The sequence below is a fragment of the Castor canadensis genome, chromosome 4 (genome assembly GCF_047511655.1).
Source record: "Castor canadensis chromosome 4, mCasCan1.hap1v2, whole genome shotgun sequence".
NCBI classification, from domain to species: Eukaryota; Metazoa; Chordata; class Mammalia; order Rodentia; family Castoridae; genus Castor; species Castor canadensis.
Genome location: NC_133389.1, coordinates 115,681,833 through 115,709,267, shown reverse-complemented (window position 1 = coordinate 115,709,267; position 27,435 = coordinate 115,681,833). Strand labels below are relative to the sequence as shown.

The 27,435-nt window shown below is 39.9% G+C and overlaps 2 protein-coding genes and 1 long non-coding RNA gene across 5 annotated transcripts in view; 1 reads left to right on the top strand and 2 right to left on the bottom strand.

Moving 5' to 3' along the window:
• On the bottom strand, positions 1-11,240 carry Tbr1 (T-box brain transcription factor 1). 2 transcript variants are annotated; one of them, XM_020173283.2, is made up of 7 exons: positions 11,031-11,240; positions 8,884-10,923; positions 8,137-8,291; positions 7,643-7,764; positions 6,905-7,063; positions 5,633-5,694; positions 1-2,525 (listed from the first exon to the last, which is right to left on the bottom strand). In XM_020173283.2, the coding sequence occupies exons 2-7, from the start codon at positions 9,573-9,575 to the stop codon at positions 1,667-1,669; spliced, it is 2,049 nt and encodes a 682-aa protein (XP_020028872.1). In that variant the 5' UTR covers positions 9,576-10,923; positions 11,031-11,240; the 3' UTR covers positions 1-1,666. The 2 variants fall into 2 exon arrangements, with proteins under 2 accessions (XP_020028872.1, XP_073927057.1); XM_074070956.1 differs by lacking the exons at positions 8,884-10,923; positions 11,031-11,240 and adding an exon at positions 8,401-8,835.
• Positions 9,218-27,435, top strand: LOC141422578 (uncharacterized). Its single transcript, XR_012447222.1, has 3 exons — positions 9,218-9,352; positions 23,141-23,212; positions 24,014-27,435. It is a non-coding gene; the product is annotated as an uncharacterized lncRNA (long non-coding RNA).
• Positions 14,502-27,435, bottom strand: part of Psmd14 (proteasome 26S subunit, non-ATPase 14) — a 97,487-nt gene continuing 84,553 nt past the window's right edge. For both annotated transcript variants that reach the window (XM_020173291.2, XM_074070957.1), the window contains exons 11-12: positions 17,264-17,326; positions 14,502-14,913 (exon numbers count right to left, since the gene is read on the bottom strand). In XM_020173291.2, the coding sequence (XP_020028880.1) occupies positions 14,815-14,913; positions 17,264-17,326 (162 nt within the window). In that variant the 3' untranslated portion in view covers positions 14,502-14,814. The remainder of the gene's footprint in view (positions 14,914-17,263; positions 17,327-27,435) is intronic.

Below are 27,435 nucleotides of genomic sequence, written 5' to 3'. Positions count from 1 at the left end.
TTAGCGTTTTACCAGGTTTATTTTACTTGTTATACACAGACGATACAAACGAGCAAAAAACAAAACGTTTCTCAATGGAGTGTGTACTTGTATAAATTATTCAGTTCACAGACAAAACGAAACAAATATAAAAATCACAACATTTGATTTACAGAAGAGCCAAAATATACACACGTTTAGACCCTGAATTCCTATTAGGAAAAATCCCCCCATGGACTGGAATCTAGATTGAATATTGTGTATGATGCATATTTCACATTAATTTTAAAGTACAAAAAAGTATAGGTTTGCTACACAACATTAGAAATCCTACTAATCTATTTCCAGGGGGATTAATGCTCCTTATCAAATATAACAAGACTTAGAGGGGGATAAAATCAGTCTTACTTGCATTAATGCTAGTGTTTTCCCAAGGAAGTCAAATTTCAGCTGTTTCTAAGTGGCAGAGGGGAAATCATTTTCAAAACTAAAATGCAGTAAAATATACAACTCACACAATTCATCTTCACTAGACTACACTATAGTTACCAACAATTTAGTCATCTATATCATTAGTAGAGTATTCATTACAAAGATTTACAGCATATAAAGGTGGGGGGGGAGCTGAAGATATTCAGAAACAGTTTGTCAGAATATTTGGCACCTGCACAGACCAGTAATGGATTTGGCACTTTGGGGAAAAACAAATAAGGCAAAATAATATTGCTGATGTCGAGCTATTCTACTTAGAAAGAAGGGAGGAAAACATACAACTCCAGTTAACTCTGCTTTGCAGGCATCATGCCACTTAATCAACTTGCCTATGAACAGACACCTATCTTTCACAGGTGTTTGGGTGGATTCTCCTTAGCTATGTGTGTGCATTAGGGCACATAGTAATTATTTCATGCAACGCATTGAAAAGTGAGAAAGCCATCGCTATGGAGTAGTTCATGTTTCCAAAGCCTCCTAGAATATTTTTTTTAATATCTCACAAGAAAAGAGAGAAAGAATGAGAGGAGAAACAGAAAAAAGCAAAGAAAGGAAAGGAATAAAAATGTTAAGCATGAACTAACTGGTTTTGTGCCTTGACAATGAGAATAAAAACTAACCATTCGTTACAATAAATTAACACTATGTACAGTCATTTCACAGGCTTTGTTCCACTAAAATTATTAACATCCCTACCATCCATCCATCCATCCACTCCGGGATAAGAAAGGACGCGCTGGGTGGGTCCAGGTTCTAGAGTCAACATCCTATGGTTAATGGGGAGGCCAAGACACCATGGGGCGAGCGGAATCGCTGCCGCCGGACAGGATTGTCCAGGTCTCCTAAAGGTGAAGCGTTTTATTACAAGAAAGAGAAGGAGAGGGTTTGAGAAAGACGAGGAGGAGAATTGTTAGGAGAACTTCACAGAAGGAAACTAAGTTGGAAAACCAAAAGGTTTACAACAAAGTTGAAGGTCGGTGCGTTAATTGCAGAGATGGCTGTGCAAAAAAAAAAACAGTTAAAATCATAGTGGGAGACCTGCTCATACTCGCTGCAGACGGTCATCGAGGGTCAAATAAAATGAGAGAGTGCGCAACTTGGGGACTGGGACAAGAGGAACTGGGGAGGAGCTGTGAGGGGCTGGCTGGGGGCGCGGGTCGCGGCGGGACGCGGGGCCCGGGCGGGCAGGGGCGGCCTAGCTGTGCGAGTAGAAGCCGTAGTAGCCGCCTATGTCCTTGGCGCAGTTCTTCTCACAGTCCCGCTGGGCCAGCACCTCGCTCTTGAGTGGGGACGAGCTCTCGGACACCGGCGTGTCTGCGGGCGAGATCCGCCTCCGCTTGGCCTGCTCGTAAATCCCCGAGTCGCTCGAATCGATGGACTTGATGGAGGAGGGCGTCTCGATCCAGCTGGAGTCGGACAGGTCCTTGGGCTTGGCGTCCTCGGCGGCGCCGGGCGGCAGCGGGGAGCGCTCGGCGGCCAGGCCCTCGGCCTCCTCGCCCAGATAGGGGTTGGCGCCGGCCATGCGCGCGGCAGCCGCGGCGCTGTTGGGCCAGCAGGGCAACACGGAGCCCGACTTGGCGCCGCAGTACTGCGGGGGGCTGCGTGCGCCCCAGCCCGACGGGTCGGCGTAGTAGCCGAGCGGGCGGCCCGTGCAGCCCGCCGCCTGCAGCGGCAGCGCCTTGACGCCCGCCGCCGCGTACGACAGCAGCGTGGCCGCGTTGCCCGCGAAGTCCGTGGCGGTGTCGTAGGCCGAGGCCGCGAAGTCCAGCCTGTTGTTGGCTGGTGTCACAAACCAGCGCTGCGGCGACGGCGCGCCGGGGTCCTCGGCCTGCTGCGGGGACAGCAGCCCATTGGTGTGCGGCACGCTGCGGTCCGTCCCCGGCCCGGGGCCCGCGCCTGCACCCGGGTGGAAGCGGGCCTTGGCGTAGTTGCTCACGAACTGGTCCTGCAGGAAAGAGCCAGCCATGGCGTAGCGGGCGCCGGGCACAATCTGTGAGCGCGGAGAGTCGTTGGGCGAGGGGGTCAGACGGTCCATGTCGCAGCCCGTGTAGATCCTGCGGGGGAGGAAGAAAGAGAGAACCGAGGGGTGGCGCGGAGATCCCTTTAGGGTGCCGAAGGGAAAGCCACCTGCATTTTTTTTTTCGCCCACCCGTACACCTTCCGAAATCTGTAACTTGCACTTCTCATAGAGGAAGCCGACCACAAAAGGTCACAGACCTGAATCCTCTACAACACAAATCCTGGAATTACACCAACTTGTCTATGCAGGAACCTGAGCAAGGCACACACTGGAAGCCTTCCTTCTTCCCATGCGCTCTCGATGAGTACAGAGGGGACTAGGAGAGGGCCACAGCAGGGTGCTCTCATCCCACTCTCCACCACGTGTGTACACATTAAGGCAGACTTAGCCAAGGACTAAGGTATTATTTGCCCAGTGGGCCTTTCCTCTGTAGAGAGTTTCTGAGCAAATTTTCTAAACAAGGAATCCACTTCTTCCCGTCTTTTAAGACCTCCTGTGTCTATTTGATTGTACGGATGATCTGTCTTCTCCTTTTTCTAGATAGTTAGGAAACCCCCGGGGGAGTGGGGGGGGGGACCGTGTGGGGAAGAGGTGGGGCATACAGCCAGGTAGTAATCAAAGACTGGCCTTCACTGGCCTTCTGATGCCTTGAGGATTGCTGCTGGAAACCTCCAAGGTACTTTTGGTCTATTGTTTCCCTTATGTGAGACTTTAACCCTTACCTCTACCAATGAAAACAAACAAGAATTACTATTTGAAAGCAATGGTTATCAATAAAATTCTTTAAAAAGAAAAAGTGAGTTCTTTAATCTTCTCTACCCAGCATTTGATCCATTACTGGTAAAACTTTGGGGCAAACTCGTAAGAGTTATCAGCTGCATGCAAGCAATCAACCATTAATAATAGCTAACTCCTATGGAGCTTATATGTGCCAGGCACAGTAGTCTGGAGGGCTGTACAGATATAACTTATTTATAGATAGTACAGATAGACTTGTTGAACTCACAACAATCCTCTGAGTTAAGTATTGTTACTATCCCACTTTACTGATGAGGAAACTGAGGCAAAGGGATGTTAAATAAATTGCCCAATAACCAACAGGGATTGTGTTTGGGAGAATTACCTTAAATAAAACAAAGGTTAACTTTAGGCCCTGGGCCTAGAAAATCCCATTAGAATAGAGAGGGAACCAAGAATTGGATGAAGATTACAAGTGTTTTCTCATACACATACACACATGCCTCCCTTTTTATTTAGCTCACATACAAGTGTTTTCATCTTTAGTCAACAGATTGTTTTGAAGGAAAGCCTCAGTCTTACCACATCTGATTCCTTTAGGGAAGAGATTCCCTGGTGAGTGGACAAGCAACCTCCTAGTACCCCTGAACTCTTACACTTCTCCCTATTTCTTCCCAGTTGAGCCATGTCCAAATAACTAACATAACATGAAAGGGACGGTCATAAACCTCTCAATCTTTTGCTATCCGCCGCAGAGCCTAAGGTATCCTAAAGAAGATTTTCATTAAAAATTTAGTGATTTAAGAACGGGAGCTGGCTTTCCAGCAGAGGAAAGGAGGAGGAGCAGGTGAGAGTTGCTGTGGCTTCTCAGGAGCATTATGCTTGCTGCACAAAATTTCTCTCCTAAAATTTCATTCCAACTTCAATGAGAAAAGTGAAGGACGGCAGGAAGGGAACATAACTAGCAAGGTACAGATATCTCCTCTGTTTACCATCACAGTATTTAAAAGAGAGAAAAAAAGCAGTCTGCAAAAGATGCAGTGGAGATGCCCATCCAGGTCCCAACCCACTTGGGATTGCTGAATTGATTTGTGCAAAATAAAATGCTTTTGAACAGATGTTCACAACAGAATCAAAAGCAGGACTCTCCTCCAACATCTCTGGTTGGAGGGTCTGGGCCATATTCTTTCCTCTGTGTGGGGCCTACCTTTTCAGATTGTGAGGACTGGAGTAGCCAAATTATGTTCTAGAAAGATATGAGGTATGATGAGACTTACTTCCTTTGAGCTACTCTTGAGGAAGACGTAAGAAGGTTATAAACAGTGATAACAGTAACTTTTCAACTTGTTATAAAATATCAGGAGTAAAGGTGGGTATCTGCCTGGAGATCAAATAGAGGCAGCCACTTTCTCTCTCTCAATCTCTCTCTCTCTCCCCACATTTAATCTATTCCTAGTCAAAAACAGCTTCTACTTTTTAGCTCTATCCCAAGCACTTGAGGTACCCTTCTTTATAAAGTCAGAAAAAGTGGAGAAACTTCCACAATCCCAATTTAGATTTTGCTGTAAAACACCACCTGAACTCTTAGGTATTATGATTGCCCCTAGATGAGAATCCAGTCCTAGAACAGATCCCGAAAACATTCAGTTTACACCTACTGCTGCCCCAAAGAACAACCTTGTACTAAAAAAAACCAGATAAGATAGATAAGGAAGGCCTGAAGAAAAGAGAACCAACACATTTCATTAAAATGCAGATACAAAAGAGGACATGTTTTTTTCTTTTGAAGCTTATAAATAATACACAGCAATAACATCTATTAGCCCAAAGACTGAAATGACTGTAAGAGCAGTTCTGCTCATGAACTCGCCTGTGAAGGGTGCACATTTTTATTCAGTCCATAGTAAACTTGCACAGGAAATGCTATTACACAAAACTTGGAAATGGGTAAATAAATGTCACATATGCCAAGGAGACTGTAACAACTGCCAGAGCCACATGCACTTTCAGGCAGAATTGCCCATTTCAGACACAGACAATCTGAGCTGAGCATCTGCAGCACCACATAACAACACCCGCACCCAAGAACCAGGGCAGCTTCCCCAGCCAGCCAGCCAGCCAGCCCCAGAGGCCCACCAACAGCTTTGGGATTCACAGGAAAGCTAAAAATAGGTGGAGGAAACTTTTGACCAAAACCACACAAATATCAAGTCACAAGGTCACCAGAGAGAGGGACCAACATCACCACCACAACAACAAAAAGTAAGGGGGAGGGCAGTAAAATCTCAAACAACTCTATCCTCACACAAATTATTTTCCAAAAAGCCTTACATACAACAATCTACCCTTGAGCTAATGGCCAATTCAACATCTATTTGAGAAGAAACACGCAAAATTACTTACGTGTCATAATTATCTCGAAATCCCTTTGCAAAGGGGTTGTGGTCAATTTTCAGTTGTGTAATCTGGAGAAGAGAAAAAACGATAACTGTGATTCTGCCTTCTATATAGGAAGGTTGTGCTTTCCCAGAATATATTACGTGTTACTTTTTACAAGGGCTTAAGGCCTACAATTTTATTAAATAGCAAAGTTTCCCTAACAAAAATTTAAGAGAATAGATAGGCAAAAAAATTAAAAGCATCATAAAAGTTACAAGAAACATGTTTAAATTAATGACACCTAAAACTAAAGTATTGCTTTCAATGAGTACTCCTATATTGTCTAAGTTGGTTCAAAGTTTCATTTTTAAAGTGCTTGTTCCACACAAAGCACTTACTTTAGACAAAAATCTTTCAAGACCTAGAATTCATCACCAAATGTTCCCTATTATAAAGTATTTCACCATATTTTTAAAAGTCAACTGATTCTGTTCAACCCAATGAATAACCTGAGGAACCAGCAAATTGCATCAAAAAGTAGGGTTTGCTTTAAAATAAAATATCTCTTCATTGCTGATGTTTTCATTGAAGTAAATAAACACAAAACTCTCATGATTACTAGAACTTGAGTTTTTAAATCGGCCACTAAAATCAGTTTTGGTAAATATGAAAATACTGAAGAGATCAAGTGCTAGAAAACTTCCCAGGTCCCAGTAATTTAATTTACTGTAGTTTTCATATATATGAATGTGTATGCTTTTTTTAAACTCCCAGAACAATGATGTTTGTTTATTTCAGGCATCAATTCTAAAAATAAAAAAATTTTTTCTACATGCCAAAGCTTGCCAAGAATAAAACGCAGGGAGTTGTATTTTTTTTTTTTAATAAAGAAGAAGGAGAAAAGAAGAAGAGGAGGAGGAGGAAGAAGAGAAGAAGAAGAAAGAAGAAAGAAGAAGAAGAAGAAGAAGAAGAAGAAGAAGAAGAAGAAGAAGAAGAAGAAGAAGAAGAAAAGAAGAAGAAGAAGGTGGAGGAGGAGATCTGTTCTAGTGTGAGGACCAAATTATAACTCCCAAAAGAAGAGGCTCTAGAAATCCTGGCCACCACACAGATGGTCCAGGTGACCCAAGTCAGGCAAATACAAAGTCTTTGCCCCAAGCCATAAAGCCCAAAACGCGCAGCAGAGCCAGCCGTTGATGTCCATGCTGCCAGTGCTGGAGCCCAGCAGGGCCAGGGGATACGGAGGGTGCGGGTGATGTCAGCGTCCCCGCCGCGCGCCCAGCCCCTAGGCCTCCTTACATCGGTGTTCTGGTAGGCGGTGACAGCGATGAACTGAGTCTCGGGGAAAGTGAATGTCTGCACGCGGCCGGGCTGGCTGGTGTCCTCTGTGCCGTCCTCGTTCACTTCCACTACATGCAGGCGGGGCTGGTACTTGTGCAGGGACTGCAAAACCACCATCTGTCCGGCGAAGAGAAAGGAGAGCGCCGGGTGGCGTGTGAACGCGAGGCTGTTTGTGACCGGCTGCTCGCCCCGGGCCTGGCGAGACACACTTGGGCCCGCTCCCTGGATGACTATCTGCGGGCTCCCCTGGGCTGGTGACCGGCTGGCTGGGACACACCGGCCCTCGCCCTCGCAATATCCACAGGGGCACCGGAGGATAAAAGGGAACCCGACTGCCGATCCTCAGGGCCCTTCTCCTATTTCTCCTTTTAGGAGGAACAAAGATTTTATGTAACCTGCAGATCTTGTGGGTTTCCTTCTTAAAATCAGTGTTTGTGCTTGGGAATGGGGATTCCGGAACTGGGCCGGGGTTGGGCCAAGGAAAACAACTTTCATAGAGCTAATACAATTTTGGAGGAAGGTGGGAATAATATTTTAAAAGTCTTTGTTAGTGAAGCAAAGAAACTACCCATTTTCTCATGCTGCTTTAAACTGTCAAACGGGGTGTGCGTGTGTGTGTGTGTGTGTGTGTGTGTGTGTGTGAGAGAGAGAGAGAGAGAGAGAGAGAGAGAGAGAGAGACAGCTTGAACCACTGACCTGACCATTGTTGTTTGAAGCTCCTTTGTTGTTGGTAAGTTTTAATTTTCCAAAAGAGATTTCTTGGCGCATCCAGTGAGCCCCAGTGTTGGGGGAATCTGGATGCATATAGACCCGATTTCCTAGAGAAAGAAATTCGTTGTTTACATATGCCCTAAGCACTGCCCAGTCCCAACGCCTCACCACATAGCGCGCACACACACACACACACATACACACACACACACCTTACTCCACTGTGAGGCCCATTAGCTGGAACTTTTTTAGGCCGTGTTTTATTCCTATTAACTGGGGGGGGGGTGGGTGATTAAAATAGCTTTTGCATAATTCTCCCCCTTCTTGCCTCTCAGTCTGTCCCCTTATCCCCCTCGTCTCCCTTAAGAAGTCATTGGCCGATCGTTTTTAAAAGGCGCTCGAGCCAGTCCACAAAGGCTTTAATTAATCCTTCTCACCTAAATAAGTGTCAAGAAAACGTGTTAATTGGAAGGACTTGCCTTGCACATTGGTGTCCGCTTTGCCGCAAGGAACCCATTTGCCTCCTTGAAACCTCCAGTGATTGGGATCCGCCAAAATCACATCCACAAAAATATTGTAATGAGCCGTGGGATCGAGACCAGAAATGTTAAAACTTAAAAAAGGAAACATGCGCCTATTTAAATTAAGGGATGGGAGAAAGAAAACAAGGAAAAAGAAAAGAAATGTTAAAGATTAAATGCAAGAAGCGGGGCGCCAGATAGCAAAGCAAAACTTATTCTTACCGCGTACAAGAAAGAATGTTTGTTAATCTAGGGAAGAGGTGATGGTAGAGGGAAGGAAGAGGGCCCGAAGTCGGGGAGAGCAGCGAGTGAGCAGTAGAGGGGAAACGGCAGGTACCGCCGCTCAGGTGGAGAGCGAGGTTAGCGATCCGCATCCCCACCTGTCTGTACTGGCGGACGTTGATGCACCCACCCATCGCCCGGCAGCCGGGGCTCTTCCTCTTCCTCCCGGTTCTCCAGCCACTGACTGGGTCACCGACCGCGTTTGTACAACGGGCTTCCCCACCACCAACACCACCAGTATTACCATGGTGGTTATCCCTTCCACTTTCCCCCTTTTCCAAAAATCAGCCAAGTCCAGGGCGCACCAGAGCGCCATCCACTCCTCTCCCGACCCCAAATCGTCCGCTGCCACGGCGGTTACAACCTAGATGCTCTTGCTCCGGGTCACGCCTGGAGCAGCCGCAGCCAAGAATGTAGCATTACCTTCCCTGCTTGGTGATGATCATCTCCGTTTGGTGTCGGTGAAATTTCAGCCAAAGCGGCCTGTTGCACAGGTACACCTGCGCTTTGCCCGGCACCAATCCGGGCTGGGTAGAGGAGAACTGGTAGAACGGGGCCCCTTGGTAGGAGTGGCCGTATTGCTGTGGGTAGGGATAGCCGGCCGTGGGGTAGCCCTGCGGTGAGGAGTTGGACAGGAGGCTGTTGTAAGCTCCGTTGGTGATGACCGGGTGGTGGGCCATGTAGCGACTGGGGCTGCCGATGGAGAAGGCGGGGTGCGCCGGTCCGTGTTGGCCGGGATACGGGAACATGGCACTGGGAGCAGTGGCCGCAGACTGTGGCTGGCTGGACTGAGAGAGGAGGTAGCGATCTGCAGCAGAGCCATCGAAACTGTGACGAAGCTCAGAGACCCCGTCCAAGACAGGAGAGAGTTTACTTCTCTGGACGTCCCCTGGTGAGTCCTTGGAGTCAGGAAAATTGTCTGTATCTGACTGATTCGTCATCCCCCTGGTAATTTTTTTCAAAGGTGAACTTCTCTCCAGGTTGTCAGTGGTCGAGATAATGGGATGATCGTGCAAGACAAGCTCAGATCCGCCTGAATGTGGGTAGCTGCTGCTCACATTGAGAAATTTCTTGGAGAGCATGATAGAAGGAGAAAGGCAATGCTCCAACTGCATAGCTCTAGAACCTGAACACTCGCCCTCCCGTCCCTGGTTTTAAAGTCCTGTTTATCATAAACTAGAAATCCACAGACCCTCACTAGACAGAAAGCACTTCAACCAGCAAATGCTTCTCAAAGGTTTGATTTACTTTTTTTTTTTCCCTGGGAGAAGAGATTGGCCAATTGACACTATGCAGCAATCAGAAAAGGCTCACTTTTGATCTTGCTGCTTATGCAGCCTATGAAACGGCTCCTGCCATTGGTTAACTGCTGACAGTAATTTAATTAGATAGACATTAATTAGGATAATCACCTGGCTCCTGGTCGCGACGATCATGGCAAATTGAAGGGGATGATTTTATTGTTGGCTTGGGGGGTGGGGAATGTGTGTTGGTTTATGTGCGCTCTGTTGTGTCACCTTTAAGCTTTATGACCACTGCTTTAGGAAGATTCAAAGATGTGCAATTTACTAAACATTTCCTACCCCCCCTCCTTTCCCCCGTTAGAGCGGAGGGGCGGAGGAGGGAATTCGATGATGCTAGGAGACTTTTCGGATCTGAATGAGCCAAATATTCAGTTGAATGTAACGATTTCAAGTGCAAAGTATACAAAGCGCGAGCCGGTGGCCTCTTCTCGCCCTGTATAAGTTCCAGAATCTGTCTTTTCCAGTTAATACAGAAGCACACAACACCTGAGACGGTGCTTTGTGAGTAGGTTCTGCGTGTCCTTGACACCCCCTTCCCCCACCTTTTAAACTACATACATAAATAAATAAATCACTGCTGCTGAGAGACACAGTGATGAGTGGAGGGGGGAGAATTGAGGGGATAAGTGGGGGCGAAAAGTAGCAACTCACCCACCCACCCATCCACCCACCTCGGCAAGGTTCGGTGTCTTGGTGGAGCACAGAAACAGTGACAATCTATGATCTCCTTTTTAAGTTTTTAAATAATCATAAGCTGTCGGGCTGCAGTGACTTAATCTATTTGCAATGATGTTTATCGGGTCTTTCCTAAATATTTTATCAGCCAACTTGGTTTGCAGATTATCTGAACAGCATCTAACTGGGGGCAGGCGCCATGCAGCCTTGAGTTCCAAGGCACCTCTTTCTCTGTGAGGTACTACTGGCTTTGGCGAAAGGTTCAAAAGCCTCGCCGGGAAAGGAGAGGACCGAGTCCCCGGTGCAAATGGGTTCGCCAGAAGTGTTGGTCTGGGGAGACAGAGTGGAAGTGGTTTCAATGCAGTGATTTTACTGAAGACTGTGTGTGTGTGCGCGCGCGTATGCGAGTGTGTGTGTGTAATGTTTACATAATCCGGAGGGGAGAAAAGGAATCCACGCCAGTAATTTTAAGAGAAAGAAGAATCTAAGGAGGAATAGAGAAAAGAATCAATGTAAAGAGATGTTGCCACCAATAAATAGCAAGAGGCCCAAAGCAACTCTGAGGTGTAGGGAGAACTGATCTCCGGGTACCTGCTCTAGAGGAGTCCAGCCATCGGCCTGAACCAGACGGCCGAGAGCTCCAGAAGCTTTATCCGCCCACAGCTGATCCCCGCGGCTTTCATTCGGGACGCGACGCGGTGCGGGAACGCGTGGAGCGCAGCGCCGGAGCTCAGGCTCAGCCTGGCCGAGAGAGGCGGCCGGCATTGGGCGTGCTCCGCCCGGGCAGCGAGAGAGCGCCCGGAGGCGGTGTCTGGCGCAGACCCCAGAGGCTCGCGCTCCTCCCGTGCGGCGGGCGCGGCCTGGGCATCTCGTGCGGGCGGAGCCTCTCTGCTTCGGAGCCAGCGGTCTGCTCTGGGTCACACCAGCTCCCTCAGGGAGAGCGGGGTTGGGGACATTGGGTGGGTCCTGGGCATGGGCAGAGAGGGGTTAACCAGCTTCGCGGCTGTGGTGCAACTAAGAGCAGTGTCTTGGACTGATGGTCAAAGCCGAGCCCAGACTGCACCGTCCCCCTCCCCTCAGCGGGCTGGGCGCCTTGGCGGCAGAGGGCACCAGCTGCGGCCTCCAACACCGGCGGCTCTAGGCTGGACAGGTTGATGACCAGATGTCTCAGACTCAAGCCGAGGCAAATTTTCTGGGAGAAAAATAAAGCCAGACCCGTTTTCCCTTGAAAGCAAACCTCAGCTCCAGGCCAGAAAGCTTCAAAAACGAGCAGGATCCTAGCTATTGAGAGACTAGGGTACCAGAGATGGGGAGAATAGCTGCGACACCATTTGACATTTGTTTTCATACCCTTGACCTTCCACTGTCATTTACACAGAGAGGCTTTTGCCCCATTTTGGCTACTCGTTTTATCTGTCTTGCATCATTAACTTCCCTGTCCCTGTGTCTGTCTTGGATGCTTCCCAACACATCTTCCTCTCTGAGTGGGACATAGCACCTTAAGTATGGATGGAGGTGAGACACCCACCACCTCAGTGATTCTTGAGGTTTTATCCATTCAGGCGTCCTGAACTTTTAAAAAAGAAATTAAAGTCGAAGTGGCATGTTAAAATATTAATAGGATAGACAAGGAATCAAGTGCAAGTGCACCTTCCTCAATTTTCAAGAAATTGCATTGGAAGATGATAAATTTTGGCCCACGTCAGATAATCAAGTACAAAATTCAGTGGTTCCTCAAATACAGGCTTTTCCTTGAAATTTGTGTATGCTCAAAAAGAAAAATGAAGACACTGCTCAGGATCACAACGTGATCATGCTTCTGCAGACGAGTTCTCATTTTAAACTGCCCATGAACCATACTAGGAGTCGCGATTGTGACTGCAGGGCTGGGGTGGGGCTTGGGTTCTCTCAATATAAAATAAGCTTCCATACAATCCAAATGTTATTGGTCCAGGCAGATCAAACTCTGAATAGTGAGGCTGGAGTTTTCAGTGTCCCATTATTAGTCTGACTCTCTCTGCCATAGTGGCAAGTTTTCCTTCTAGAGCTGCTTCAGCTCTGGCATGGTGGGTGGATAAGAGTGCTCACATAAGCATACCCGTGTGTACACACGCATGCACACACATGCACGTACACAATCTTAAGTTGCTTATTGAGTCTGGTTTTTTTAGACAAGTTGGCTCAATGCTGACCTGGGCCTGGGGCATCAGGCTGCTGCTCAAGCAGTTGCACAATCCTAGACAATGGTGTTTGCAGAGCCCTTCCTTTTAGGACATCTGATTTTGATCGACTAACTCAACAGAGAAGATGTAGGAATGACCAAGTGGAGGAAGTTATATGTGTGTCTTTGGGAAACAGAGGAAAATAGGTGAAGAAATAAGGGCAAAAGATAGGCACTATATAAAGCCTTCCCAATCACAGTACTTATTGAGATTATTTTCAGGAAACCAAGTGGACAACAAAACACAACTCTTTCAACCTGAATGTTTGGACCAGCTATAGAAATGGTGAAGCTTCCTTCAATACCATACAAAAAAGTCCTAACTAGCTCTTACCAACAGTATCTGGAAGTTATAAAACCTTATTTATAAAGGGAAAAAATCACATTATCTAAAAAACCTTGCCTGGCATGGTGCCGTACTCTTATAATCACAGCACTTCAGAGGCAAAGGAAGGAGGACTGTTGGGTTTGAGGTGAGCCTGGGCTACAAAGGGAGACCCTCTCTCAAATAAACACAAAATGAAAAACCTGTACCAAAATTTGAATTAGTAAAAGGAAAATTCTAACTTCTTATTTTTGGGAGAGGCAGTACTATGGCTTGAACTCCTGGCCTCATGCTTGCTAGGTAGTGGTTACACCACTTGAGCCACTCCACCAGTTCTTATTTTTATTTATTTGGAGACAGGGTTTTGCTATGTAGCCAGTATGGAACTTGCCACCATGCCCAGGTTAAACTTCCATTTATTTTAATTTTAAATGGTTAGATGTAATCCCAACAACTTAAATCCATATACGTGTTCTAATAAAAAATATACTGCATCACTAATCTAAAAGGAGAAACTACAGGACAAGCAAGAAGTACTCAGAATACCACATTCCACCAAAAATTAAACTGTGAAACATATGAGGAATTTAAACCACTTCTACTTTCAGTTTCTGAAAGCCGACAACAAATAAGTCTAGAATTATCCAACTAGGACAGTAATTTGGTCTACCACAACATTCAAAACACTACTAGCAGGTAAAGTCTTAAGTTGAAATCCCCAAGTAAAACCACCCTTTCATTAAACCTTAGAAATATTCTTACCATATTTCACAAGGAAAGGTGCACTAGAAATAAATCTCGTTTTCATACCTTTTGTCATACTCTTTGGCGTACCCAGCATGGTGCTATACCAGGAGTTTTAATAGGGGTAGTTGCCTTTGTACATCAGTTTAGAAGAAGGCCGAGATCTATGAAAACTGCTACAAGTGAATTTTTCTTCTCTATCAGAAAACTGAGTACTTCTAGTTAATTTGGGAAAGACGCGAGGAAACAAAGTTATTATTGCTCATAATATTAAACTTGCACTATGACTACTTATTTTGCTTTGAAGATATTATATACCTTGAATGGCTATCTTAGACGACAATCCAGTGGGGTTTCCAGAAGCCAACTCTCAGTTTCAAAACTTGGTGGCATCTTAAAACATGAAAAATTCTAAATTAAAATTGCTACCCTTTTCCTTTTAAATGTACTTCTTTGAAATCCTTAAAGTATGATGTGTTAAGATACTGAATATACAATGTTAGCTTGTGAGAAATGCTTCCCTCCCCCCCACTTTTTGTGAGAAATGCTTTTAATAAAATGTCAACATTTTTTCTGGGTTACTCACTAATGAGGTAGCCACTCATTAATGGCAATCATTTTGCATTTGTGAAGTTTTGTTATCACACTGATGTTTTATGTATTATGAGATCTTAAAATGCACAGGGAAACACATCTTTGTGTGAGATTTCCAAAGCACTATGAAATGTTATTTTGTCAATTCCACCCAGTGCCAAAAAGACCTCAGGAGACATGGGTTGTAAATGTACTTTATTTTGTAAGCAACAATCAAAATATATTTGTGCTACTGACTTCTTCAAATATTAAATGGGATCCTAACAAAATCTGTCCACTTTGATGTATTCTCGCACAACTTTGGAATCTGCAAAGATCCTGACTAAAGAACAGAAGTAATTGTACAATGGAGACTGAAGGTGTAACCATGCTGTAAATGATGCCAGATGTCTTACACTTAACCAAGTACACCTTCAGAGGTCCCTTTATTTTGAGCATTAAGAACAGAGGAATATATATTCAAAGTGTCACTAATAGCTTTTTGCGTTGCTTTATTTAAATACGACAGTATCCAACATAGCTGCTAAACATTGGACAATATTTGAAGTCATAAGTACATCCACATGTTCTTCCAAATGACGTTTAGGATCCTGAAAGAAAAAAAAAGTAGGAAAAAGAACTGTATTACCAGTAAATAAATTATTTTTTCAGTATGTTGTTGAAATTAGTAAAGAAACTCAAATTTATACATACTTTAAAATATAACTTCCCTAATACATTGTTACATTTTTAGGGTTTATAAATCTGTTAAGAAGTTTAGTAGCTAATAAATAAAATAAATGCTAATAAATGTACAATGAAAGATTGATTTGTACAATTACTGTTATACTTCTGTATCACAAATTTTTTATAAAGGGTAATAAGGAATTCTGTAAAACTTGCAACCAACTGATTTTTTAAAAAATACACTTATATATATGCATGCCTAAGTATGTGTGTGTATTCTCTTCTATTCACATATTTTAAATACCTGAGGGGGGGTGCTTTATTTACAGCATAAGTAAGAGTTCAATGTGAATTCTTTCCACTTTTTTCTCTGTATCTTGGCAAAAACAAGAATTCCGTATAAATTTAATACTTCAAGAACAGTGCTTTAAATGAGTCAGAAAATATTTTTGGATCAAAAGTCACTGTAGATGATTCTAAAATGTTAACAATGTTTTATGCAACTATTTTGAGAAAATGTATTATAGAAAATTATATAGGTATAACCCTTAAACTTAAGCCTAATCAAATCTATTTTTGAAATACACCAGATTTAAAAATGATACTTGAAAAATGCATTGCAATAAAGAAATTTAAATTAAAATGCTTACTTGTTTTTGTGTTTAAGGATAAATGAAGTATTTCAGATGAATTTGAAAGTTTTAAAATAAAGGAAATATATTGTACAAAATAAAAAACATTAATTTTAAAGCATTATTTTCTTGTGGGTGTTGTTAAATATCCAAGATAACTTTAAGTCAAATGTTCATACTGGAATTATTTCTTGGCTGTGCTTTTCTAACTTATAATTTTAAAACACTGATTTCTTTAAACAACCCAGAGATATACAAATAATTCCAAGTGAATAAACCACAATATTATTATTAGTTTTTTATTTTAGAAATATGGCTTAGTACACTGTAGGTGAAAGGTACTGAGAAAGACTGGCAGCATAAAAAGATAGTGGGGTTTGATTCTATCATACATAGTTGTCCTTTTGTTATGTAGTAAGCCAAACCAGTGAGTTACTTCCTACATTAAAAAAATTATTCTGATTGTTAAACTCTGACAGCTATATATTTTTCAGTTTCCCTTTTATTTTAATTTAGTCCTTTTATTTTGCTACTAATTGTTAAGTGAAATCTATATCAAGAAACTATAGCCTCAGAAAGTAATTTATTCAAATAATAAGGCTCCAAATCAATGATCTAACATTAGTTATCAGACTGAAATAAGTAGTGGAAAATGAAAACAAGGCTAATATCATAAAAGATGAGAAAATAAGACGAACTACAGTTCTTTGGGTCTGGGAGGGTACTCTGCTTTTAAATTATAATATTCAGAATGTGCTAACATTGTATTTCCTCATTTATAATATATGATGAAGTTAGACCTTTGCCCTCCTCACTCTGTTGGAGTAATTAGTTTTATAGTGAACTGGTAACTCATTTATCAGTTATCTACGTTACTTCTTGTGGCAGCTGGGTGATTCTTAGAGATTTTCCATCCAAGAATGGTCCTGGCCCAAACCTACATAGCTTGTGAGATGTGATGGGATCAGAGCATATGGTAGGATGGCTGAAAGCAAAGACAGCTTAGTGTCTTGCATCTGAAATATCAAGATTCTGCCAACATCAGCAATATGATAACCATGTTCCATGAAATAGAAAAAAAATGTAATCAACATTCTTTAAAAAACAGTCTAATTAATCTGTAGATTCCTTTAATTGGTTGGTATGTTCCCCCATCCTTAGATAATAGGAAATTATATATATATATATATGTTTAATCTTAGAAAGTGAAATAACAAATACTTTTAAAACCCTTTTCTTTCACTCAGTATACTCAATCTAGTTTTAAGCCTTCTCAAGTATATTATCTAAATATTGAAAAAATATCATTTACAAAACTGTTACACATGAAATAAATCTACCATTTTAATATTTTACTTGCTCTATATCAAAATTAATTTGGAATTAATTTATTTCTACTAAATTATTTTCACTAAGAGTAGTAAGCCATAGGTATATTTGTGATTTATTCTCTATAGATGGCAAAGAGAACTGGACACTGAGTAGATTCGATGGCCTTTAAAAGTAGTATCATATGTACATGACAAAAGAAAAATGTAGAGTGAACAGGCAGGAAAGAATCATATAGGCAGGCTCAAAAATAGTTTTGACTCTGTAAGAGCATGTTGTTATGCGACTGTATAACCTATTATAGTCTCCCCACCTGCTTGCCAACATTCTTTATTGCCAGCTGTTCAGGTGTCATCTTATCTTCTTCTTCTACAGCCTGTGAATAAAACAAAAAGGACAGTTTCAAATTCTAAATTTACTATCCCCACTGAAGAATAATCACCAAAATAACAGTCATCAAAAATTTCACTCACAGAATCTAATTCAAAGAATTTATTGCACAAAAAAGCAATTTTGCTAATCTTCAGGATAATGAAAACTGACTTAAATAAAAAAGACATAATTACCAGCACTGAAAAAAAAAAAAACAGACTTAATATGTAAAAGATATGCAAAAAGTGATCAAACTACATCACTAAATGGTGCATTAACTGGAAACCATTGCAAGGAAGAATGAGGCAGCCTCTTACGGCACATCAATAACAAGATCTGTCTCCCCTTTTCCTACTCTCACAGTAGTCCTCTTCCAAGTTTCTATTTTTTGTCAATCCGGCCTGTGCACATCTAATACCTGTCCTTTATAACAACACTTAGGCTCAAGAGAGCTGCTGACTTTTGATCTACTTAACAAATCACATACTAATCTTTCACGTTTTTAAATCCCTACAAGTAAAACATGTATTCAGAAAGCAAAATCTCCCCACTCCACATGAGAATTTTTAAAACCATGAAGACACAGTAATTTCAAGCTTTCAACATCAAAATAATTACTTGAATTAAAAACCAAATTAAATCAACCAAAAATAACCACATATGTAAACCACTTTCTACTACTTTTGGAGTTAGCTACAAACCCTTATGTGTCTGATAGTAAACTTTCTTTGTGGGACGGTGCTGGGGTTTGAACTGCTTGCTAGGCAGGCATTCTACCACTTCAGCCACATCTCTAGCCCCTGATCATAAACTTTCTAGCAGAATAATTCTGAAATAATTACATTTAGATTAGCTACCACTACTACTCTCCTCTCCCAGCACTAACACAAAGCCCTCTTCAAGGGACATTCTAAGGTTAAGGAATCTTCTTACAGTTAAGATATGTTACAGCCTAAAGATAGGACTCTGTATTTGTTAGACTTGTGATCTATGATTTACTCATAGCATCTGATAATGGAAAACAAAGAAAACGTAATGATCACCAACCTCAAGAAATGCCACCAGTTTTTACTACAAAAGACGGTTACAAAAGGGGGTGAAATAGTAGTGACAAAAAGCAGAAAACCAAAATCCCAGTGAGGATTAGATTTGGATACTCTAAACTTAATAATCTCACAGCTGCCAAATTTCTTCATGTGTGAACAATGAACATGTAGGAAATGCAATCATCAGACATTTCCCATAAACTGGGAAGTTTGGATGCATTTCACACCTTCTTAATAGTTTTGTAAACAGAGAACTTGAAAATGAGCAAAGATGGCAAGTGTCTAATTTTATAAATGGACAAGCTATCTAGAGAATTTTCCCCAGTACAACCTGACTAAAGAGAAAAGATGGTACTAAGTATTATGTCTACTGATTACATCACATTAGGAATTACATTTATGACACATAAACCTGAAAGAAGAAGAAATAGAAGAAGAAATAGAACTTAGTAACACTTCAATCTAGAATTCCCTAGACAGTGAACATGTTCATTTTCAGAGTCAGAAGTCACTCTTATTCTCCACTCATTATGAAAGTATTTCCCAAACAGGAAATTGGTTCTTCTACTTTCAATGTTCTACACAAACAGAAATATCTTTCTAAATTACTTTTACAAATTGTGATATTATACCTTATTAACTTAAAAAGTATTAAATGTATGGGACTATTTACATAAATTTGTACTCCATACCCATTCAGTGTTAGTTGTTCTACGTACATGCCAACAATAGTACTTACTACAATATTGGAAATAGGCAAGAATTTTGGATTCTGGCTTAAAATACCAATCCACATAAAAATAGTTATTAAAGAATATTTTGGATTAGTACAAATATTAAAGATGGCAGACATACAAAGATGAAGGTCAAAAAGCATTTAAAGCACTAATCCTATTTGAAAAGATAAATGGGCTAGAAAAGGCTCTAATAAAATTTTAAAAAATCTTTACATCATTTTTCACCACCTTACCAATTAGTTTTTTATTCCCAATAATTAAAAGAGAGAGTTCACAAACTCTTTGAGAAGTGCAGATGGTAAAAAGTACTCCCAGCCATGGATGCCATCTGGGAAATGAAGAGCAGCTGTAGATTTAGGCATATACTAAGGTTGCAAACCCCCATGACAGAAGAGTAAGCACATCTCTTCTAAGACAGACCAGATCATCACATTAAACCCCTAAATATTTTCTCCATCTACCTAAGTTACCTATATCTCATCTACCATCTGGGCAAGACCAGTTTGTCTTCATTCACAGTTCTAATCTGGCTAGTCACCAGGAAAAATTAAGAAATAGTAGCAGCAGAAACAAATGAAATTCAGGCACAGCCAGTGTCCTCACTAGGGAACTTCTGTGTTTATGGCAACTTCTGTGATTTGGCTTCAAATTTTGCTTTTGCATTCATGCTCTTCGGTTTACTCAACCAACAAAAAAGCACTGAAAATGTTTGTGGCTATTCACACTAGAAACGTTTTAACAGTTTATCAACAAAGACCCCCATATGGCTATCCCATCATGCACGGTCTGCACAATTCTAAGAAATTCTTGGAATTTGGTCTGTTATGTGATCATAATCCCCTCAGATGTACCCCCTATCTTAAAAAAGACTTTTACTAAACCCATTAACCTTATTCTCTTTTTTTCTGCTAATGGTCAAGTTTTTTAGATGGAAAATCTGTATCTCAAATTTCATTGTATTTACCCTAAAAAAAACCCCATAGATTGGACCCTTGTCATTTCACTAATTTTCACTTTGACTATTCTCTCATCTTCTTTTTTCCCTATTCTTTGTTCATTGTGTAACATGCTGTAATTCCACTTAAGCACATGCTTTCTTTCTTTTATATTTTTTTCTTCTTTTGGTGCAACTGGGGATTGAACACAGGGACTCCTGCTTGCTAGACATTCACTCTACCACATAGCCATGGCTCCAGCCCTTAAAGCACATGCTTTCTAGTATCACCAATATGGCAATTTTCATGTAACACAGGGCAAACTATTAAAATGGAATATCCTAATTTTTCTACCAGTAAACATTATGAGTTACAGGGATAGAGAATAAGTTTAAAGTAATGGCTTTTTACAAAACGTACTTAGGAAAGCAAAATGAACAAACACGAAATAATTTGCAAACTATCTGAGAAGGTTTAAGAGGCTTGGGTAAGACCATTAAAACTGTTTTGTCTACTATCATCACTAATTAAAACATCAACATACACATGATTTACAATTTAATTTACTGAATTATTAAAACAATACCAATAATGTAGTCAATCATTTTACATATAAAGAAATTAGGCACCATCTCCTTGGGGTGCCCTAGCTAAAGCAGTATTTCTACCATAAAAGAAACTTTTCAAACTCTTCTTGTTTTCAAGAAGTTCACAATTGGACTAATTCACTTGCTGTAAATCCCAAATCATAGTACAGTATGAAACATACAAAAAAGAAAAAAAAAGTTTCCAAAAAGAACATATGGGACCTAGAGTTAAGCAAATGTATCTAACTTTTCTTTGTGGATCGCCTGGGGTCAAAAAGAGTCAGGGTGAGAGTACCCAGAATTCACCCAGGAAGGAAGATCACATCAGTATTACTTTCTGGCAACAGGGAAGAGAAAGACCCTGGAAAGGAAGAGATAAAATCAAGCTTTGAAACAAACATGATACTTAGGAAAATCAGAGTGCTGATGACAGCAATACTGGCAAAGAAACTATTTTGAAGTAGAAAGCAAAGTAAACAGCAATGTTCATTCACTCTTAAGACAGGAGCATGGGAAGTACATGGTACCTCTAAGTTGAAAGGGCTCAGTGGAGATGAGAATAAATACCAAGTAGAAGAGAAAAAGAAATTTTGAACTTGCCATCAGTGCTAAAGCATAAAAACAAAAATTTTTTAAAAAGTAAAAAAACAGAAAAGGCAGCAAAATGGTAGTTGTCAAAGAGCAGAACCAGTGGGATATATGGCCGTGTAAGTAAAGGGAAGAGAGTTAAAAAGTTCAAAGAGCAAGGCATGGTGGCTCATGCCTATAATATCCCAGCTACTCAGGAGGCAAAGATAGGAGGATAAAGGTTCAAAGCCAGCCTAGGCAAAAAGTTATAGAAGCCCTATCTCAAAAGCTAAGGGATATGTCTCAAGTGATAAAGCACTTGCCTAGCATGAGCAAAACACTGCTGAAAAAAAAAAAGTCAAGCATGGTAGTGCATGCCTACAATCCCGGTTACTCGAGAGAGGAGGTAGGAGGATCACAGGATCACAGCTGGAGGCCAGACTGAGTAAAGTAAGCTCAAGACTCTTACCTGAAAGTTAGTGGGAGAGTTAATGCTCTTGAATTAAGTTATGATTTCAGTAGAAAAATCACTTCCGTTCATTCAACAATTATTTATTAAATGCCATTTATCTGGCGGTGGGCTGGAGATAAAAAGAGACTTGAATTCAAAGAGCTTATAGACTACTTATAAAAACGGAAAGTTTAAAAAAAGTTAAATAAGTCGGACTATAAAGAAATGTAAATAGCACTCATTTGTTGGTATGGTGAAGGTCTCAACAGTGTGACAAGTTTAAGTTGAGACCTGATAGGAAAAGTAGGAGTTGGGATGAAACTGATGATAAGGAGTGTTTCCATAAAGTAAGAAAAAGCATTATAAGTTAGAAGAGCTGCAAATTATTTGGGATTGCAACAATATAACAGTGGCTAAGAGATAAAGCTGCAGAGACAAGCAGGAACCAATTTATGCTTGAACTTTTTTTCTACCACACAGTCAATCTTCAAAAGCTTTAGAAAGAAGGTAGTGACAAGAACCAATCTGCATTTTTAAATTAAGGTAAATTTTACCTAACATACATTTAACCATTTTAGAGTATACAATTCAGACATGTAGTACATTTGTAATGTATAAGTATCACCTCTACCCCCAAACATTTCACTCTCCCAAAGGGAACCTACTTCAAAACAGTTACTCTCCAATCCCCCATCCTTGCCCAAATCCATGGTAACCATTAATCTCTACGGATTTACCTATTCTGGATACTTCATATAAAAGGTATCATACAACATGATCTTTTGTGCCAGGCTTTTATCATATAACGTTTTAGAAGTCCATCCATGTTATCAGTACTTTATCCCTTTTAATAGCTGGTTCCAGGTCATGATTTATTTACCCATTCATCTACTGATAACTTGGATTGTCTCCACATTTTGGCTATTGTGAATAGTGCTGCTGTGAACATTCATGTGTACGTTTTTGTCTGAATACATGTTTTCACTTCTTTAGGAGTAGGATTGCAGGGCCATATGATAAATATGTTTGACTTTTGAGGAGTCACCAAACTGTTTTCCACAGTGGTTGCACCATTCTGTATTCCTACCAGCAATATAAATGGGTTCCAACTTCTTCATATCCTCTCAATACATGTTAAAAACGACAAGCTGTTATTATTATTATCTTGATTATGGTATTATTATTGTGATTATAGCCATGCTCGGGGATATAAAGTGATCTCTCACTGTGGTTTTGATTTGTATTTCCCTATTAGTGGTGTCACATGAATGTATTCTCAAATGCTTACTGGCCACTGACATGTCTTCTTTGGAGAAATGTATACCCAAGTCTTTTCCTATTTTTGAGATGGTTTGTTCTATTCTTGTTGAATTGTAAGACCACTTTATATATTTTAGATGGTAGACTCAGCAGATAAAGTTTGCAAATATTTTCTCATTCTGCAGGTTATCTTTTCTCTTTTTCTCTTTTGATACACAACCAATTTTTACTTTAGAAAGACCATTCAACAACATGGAAAATGGATTTGAGTGTCAAAGACTGGAGAAGCACGGAGAGCAATTAGGAGGTAAGGTAGTGGCAGTGGCAATGTAAAGAAGCAGATTAACTCAAGGATTAACTTGGATAATAGAACGGCTTATTGATGACTACAAGTGGGAGAAAGAAGGAGAAGAATGATATAAATAACAGAAATGGTGGAATCCATCATTTCATTAGATATTGATTATGTGCCAGATTCTTCACACCTATTATTCACAATCCTTAAGACAACCCTATTTCAGAGATAATGAAATAAGCTTACTGTGTATAGGCAATAAGCAATGAAACTGAAACTTAAAATACACTTCTATCTAGATCTCAAAGCAATTAGTGGCAATTAGGAAAATTCATTTCTTTTCAATGATGCATCCTGAATAATAATAAAGCCAAATCCATGATTTATTAGGTGGGCCTGAACAGCCCAGATTCTTTACAAAATTCTTACAGGGAGCTCAATTTTAAAATATAATGACATATGACACAGGGATATAAAAGAAAGATCATATGGGTATGTGCACACACTTGTATACAGAAATTGTGGTTCCGTTTTTTAAAAAAAATTTCCATGGCAGAGTATCCTAGTTACTTACCTAATTTCCATCTTCCTCTTCTTAGGAATACAACCCTGATTCTACTAAAGGAATAAATACCTACAGCTAAAAGACTGTATCACATAGATTTTCTTGCTACTAGGTGTGCACATTTGACCAAGTTCTGCCAATGAGAGATAACCAGAATTGCTGGCTGGGCTATGGAAAGGATTGTGAAATGGAAAGGATGGTGAAATGGAACTGATTTATCCCCTTCTTTGCCTTTCCTTCTCTTCCAGTTGTGTCAAACAGATGGGATGGCTAAAGCTCTAGCAATCACCCTGAATCATGAGATGACTGAAAGGACAGAAGTCAACACAAGGAAAGTAGAGGCAAAAGTCTCTGGTGACTTTGAAATTTCACAATGTCCTTAAAGTGCAAGAGATGCAACAACCTTCTATTTTATTTAAGCCAATATTTTGTTATCCTTAAGATATAAGTAACGTGCTAAAACTGAAAAAATTTCATGAGTTACATTAAGCATAGGATTCCCCTATCTGTCACCTTTGAGGACGCCGTCACTAACACAATACATGTAAGACAGAGATCACTTTGAAAAAAGGATGGTAGGGATTTTTTTTCCCTATTGTTACCAAACTTAATTTTTTCTAAGTTAATTCTTGTGGAATTAACTCTTAAAAGAAAACATGTTGGTTTCAAGAGTTGCATGCATTATATCAATTTACTTTCACAAAACTTCTTTTAATATTAAAAGGAAAATACTTCTACTTATTTTAACTTTCTCCTTTACTTAATAAGGTTAAAACTTTCCCTTTTAATGCCATTTGTCTTTTTCTTCAGTGAGTTTCATAACTCTTTTGCCCAATTACTAGTATTTTATCACCTAATGTTTTATTACAACAGTTCTGAAAGTTTTAGTTTATTCCCTTGGATTTCAAACATATCCTAACACATTCAAATAATGATGATGTAGCTTGTTTTCGATATTTTTATTTACTTTTGTTTCTTGTCTAATATATTAGCATAAAATAAGATTTTTTAAATACAGCTATTGCAGCTAACCAAATATTACCACAAATTTACATATTTTATAAGTAATCATATTAAAAAGGAAATATCCTTTCAGGTTACTAAGTAGATCAATATATCCACCTGAGAAGTAAACCATCAAATTGCAGAATTTATATAGCTACATGATTGAAGAGATGGCAAATTTTTGTTACTATGCTATTCTTAAAATGCTTTTACAATGTTTTTTTACCTGTACGCTCATTTACAAATATGTAATCAAATATTATCCAAATTTTAAAAAATAGCAGATGCATCTTGGCATGAATAAATTAGGCTTGAAATAACAGAGCTGTGATATTGCAGTTCAGTAATGAGAAAAATCAAATGAATAATAATCCAGGAGAATTTCTATGTGGAATTCAGATGTAAAATTGAAAACTTAAAACATAGGAATTTAATTATTTTCTAACCTTCTTTTTACTTTAGGACCTGACTGGCATTTAACATTAATTACCTTAGTTTAAAACACCAACCAATTAAAAAGAGTACTATGAAGAACTAGTAGCATGAGCCTTTCAATCTGTATTTTAAGTGTTACTAAAAAAAAAAATCCACCGTATTTCTTTCAATCACAGAGGAAATTACATTCCCAAATTTGGACTCTTTCATATCACAGCTTACACATTGTTTTCATTTTTTAACCAAACCTTACAAGTTTCTGAGTACTACAGAGATTTCTTAAAAACTGTAAAATAGGAAAAACTTCTGCGGATGGGCAGCAGTAACCATAAATAGGCTATTTCCTGGCAGTGATACCAATACAAATTTACTTAAATGTGTAATGTTACAGAGAAATAACCATTCCTACAGTCTGCTGAACAATAATTTGTTAAACTTTCTTATTTATAAAAGGTTAACTATTCTAAATGATAAGCTACTTCCTCTTAAATCTAATCTCTACAGCATGAAAGCAGTAACAGAAAGATAAAAAATAATTTACCTATGAACTAGCATCAGTGGGGATTTCCAGTTAAAACACTATATCCATATTAGGAACACTTCTCAAAGACAAACCTAACTGCTGGAATTTAATTTGTAAGTGTCTGTTAACTTTATTTCAAAATTCAATTCTCTCAAAAGACTTTGTTGCTATAGTTGGTAAATCTTATACACAGTTTCCTAAACAATATTTTTTTTATAAGATATGTTTAAAAGGTTTGATGTAACAACCAACACCAGACTTCCAAATCTCAACTTCTAGTGTTAATACTGAGTCCCACATTTCTAACTAATTAAAACTTAACTTCCTCGCTCTTTTTACTTCTACTTAAATTGGAAAGGTTAACAGTATTATTTCTAGTCACCTGGGCAGGAAATCTTGAATTCATGTTTGATTCCACAACCACTGCCAGGCTTCATCTATTTGCCTACAGATGCCTTCATTCCCACTGCCATGATAGTATTGCAAACACTTGGGACAAACTTCTCTTAAATAGAGTCTCCCATTCAAATCTCCTCTTACAGCATTCATTCTTCTGTTGTAAAATTATGTTTCTAAAGTCAAGTTGTAGGCAGATAATGACTCTGATAAAAATAACTCATAAACTGATATTTCAACTCCTATTACTTGATTTCAAGAATTTTAAGACAACTTATTTCCCCCTCTATTCACTCTAGCCAGTTCCCTTAACATTTCCTGTGCTTTTTCTTTTTTCCCACAAGATCTAACCAATCCTTCTTACCACCTGCTTCAAAAGCCCCTGGTAACCACAGTTTTGCATTTTCTACTTCTCAGTTCAAGTTTTTTAGATTTCACAAACATGTAATATTAGGCAGTGTTTATCTTTCTGTGCCTGGCTTATTTCATTTATAATAGTGTCATCTAGGTTCATCTGTGGTGTTACAGATGACAGAATTTCCTTCTTTTTAAATGCTGAACAGTATTACCTTGTGTATATGTACAATATTTTATTTGTCCATTCATCTATTGATGGATATGTAAGTTGATTCCTATCTTGACTACTATGAGTACTGGTCCAAGGAATGTTGGAGTGCTGGTAGCTCTTTAACATAGTAATTTCATTGGCTATATATCCAGTAGTGGGATTCTGGGATCGGTCCCATTGTTTTTCTATATACTAGCTTTGCTCACGATATGTACTTTCCTTAGGATGACATTCTTCTGTACATCCAAATCTTATTCATCCTTTAAGACCTAATCCAAATGCTGTTCTCTAGAGATAGTAAGCTGAAAGTCAGAGTCTCTGAACTCCTACATGACCTCATACAGGTTTCTCTATAGCAGTGTTTCTCTAATGTCTAACTTTAAGAGCATGTTTCATAAGATTTTTATTAAAATGTAAATTCTGAGTAAGTCTACATTTCTAGCAAGAATCCAGATGATGCTGATACAGCTGATCTGTTGACAATTTGAACATTATGGTGTTGTGGAACAGCCCGATTGTGCTTAGCACTCTGTTACTTACGAAGTATTCTTATTGTCCCTGTTTTCTTATAAATGAGGCATCTCTGTTTTGCACTGCAACTTGTACAGAAGATGTTCAACAAATATTTGTAATGTGTGTTTTTTTAATTGGAGGTTTTCAATCCTTTAGCAGTTTACAATATGGGTATGTGATATATATGTATATAGTTAAAACAGTAAAATGAAATGAGAAATAAAATTGAA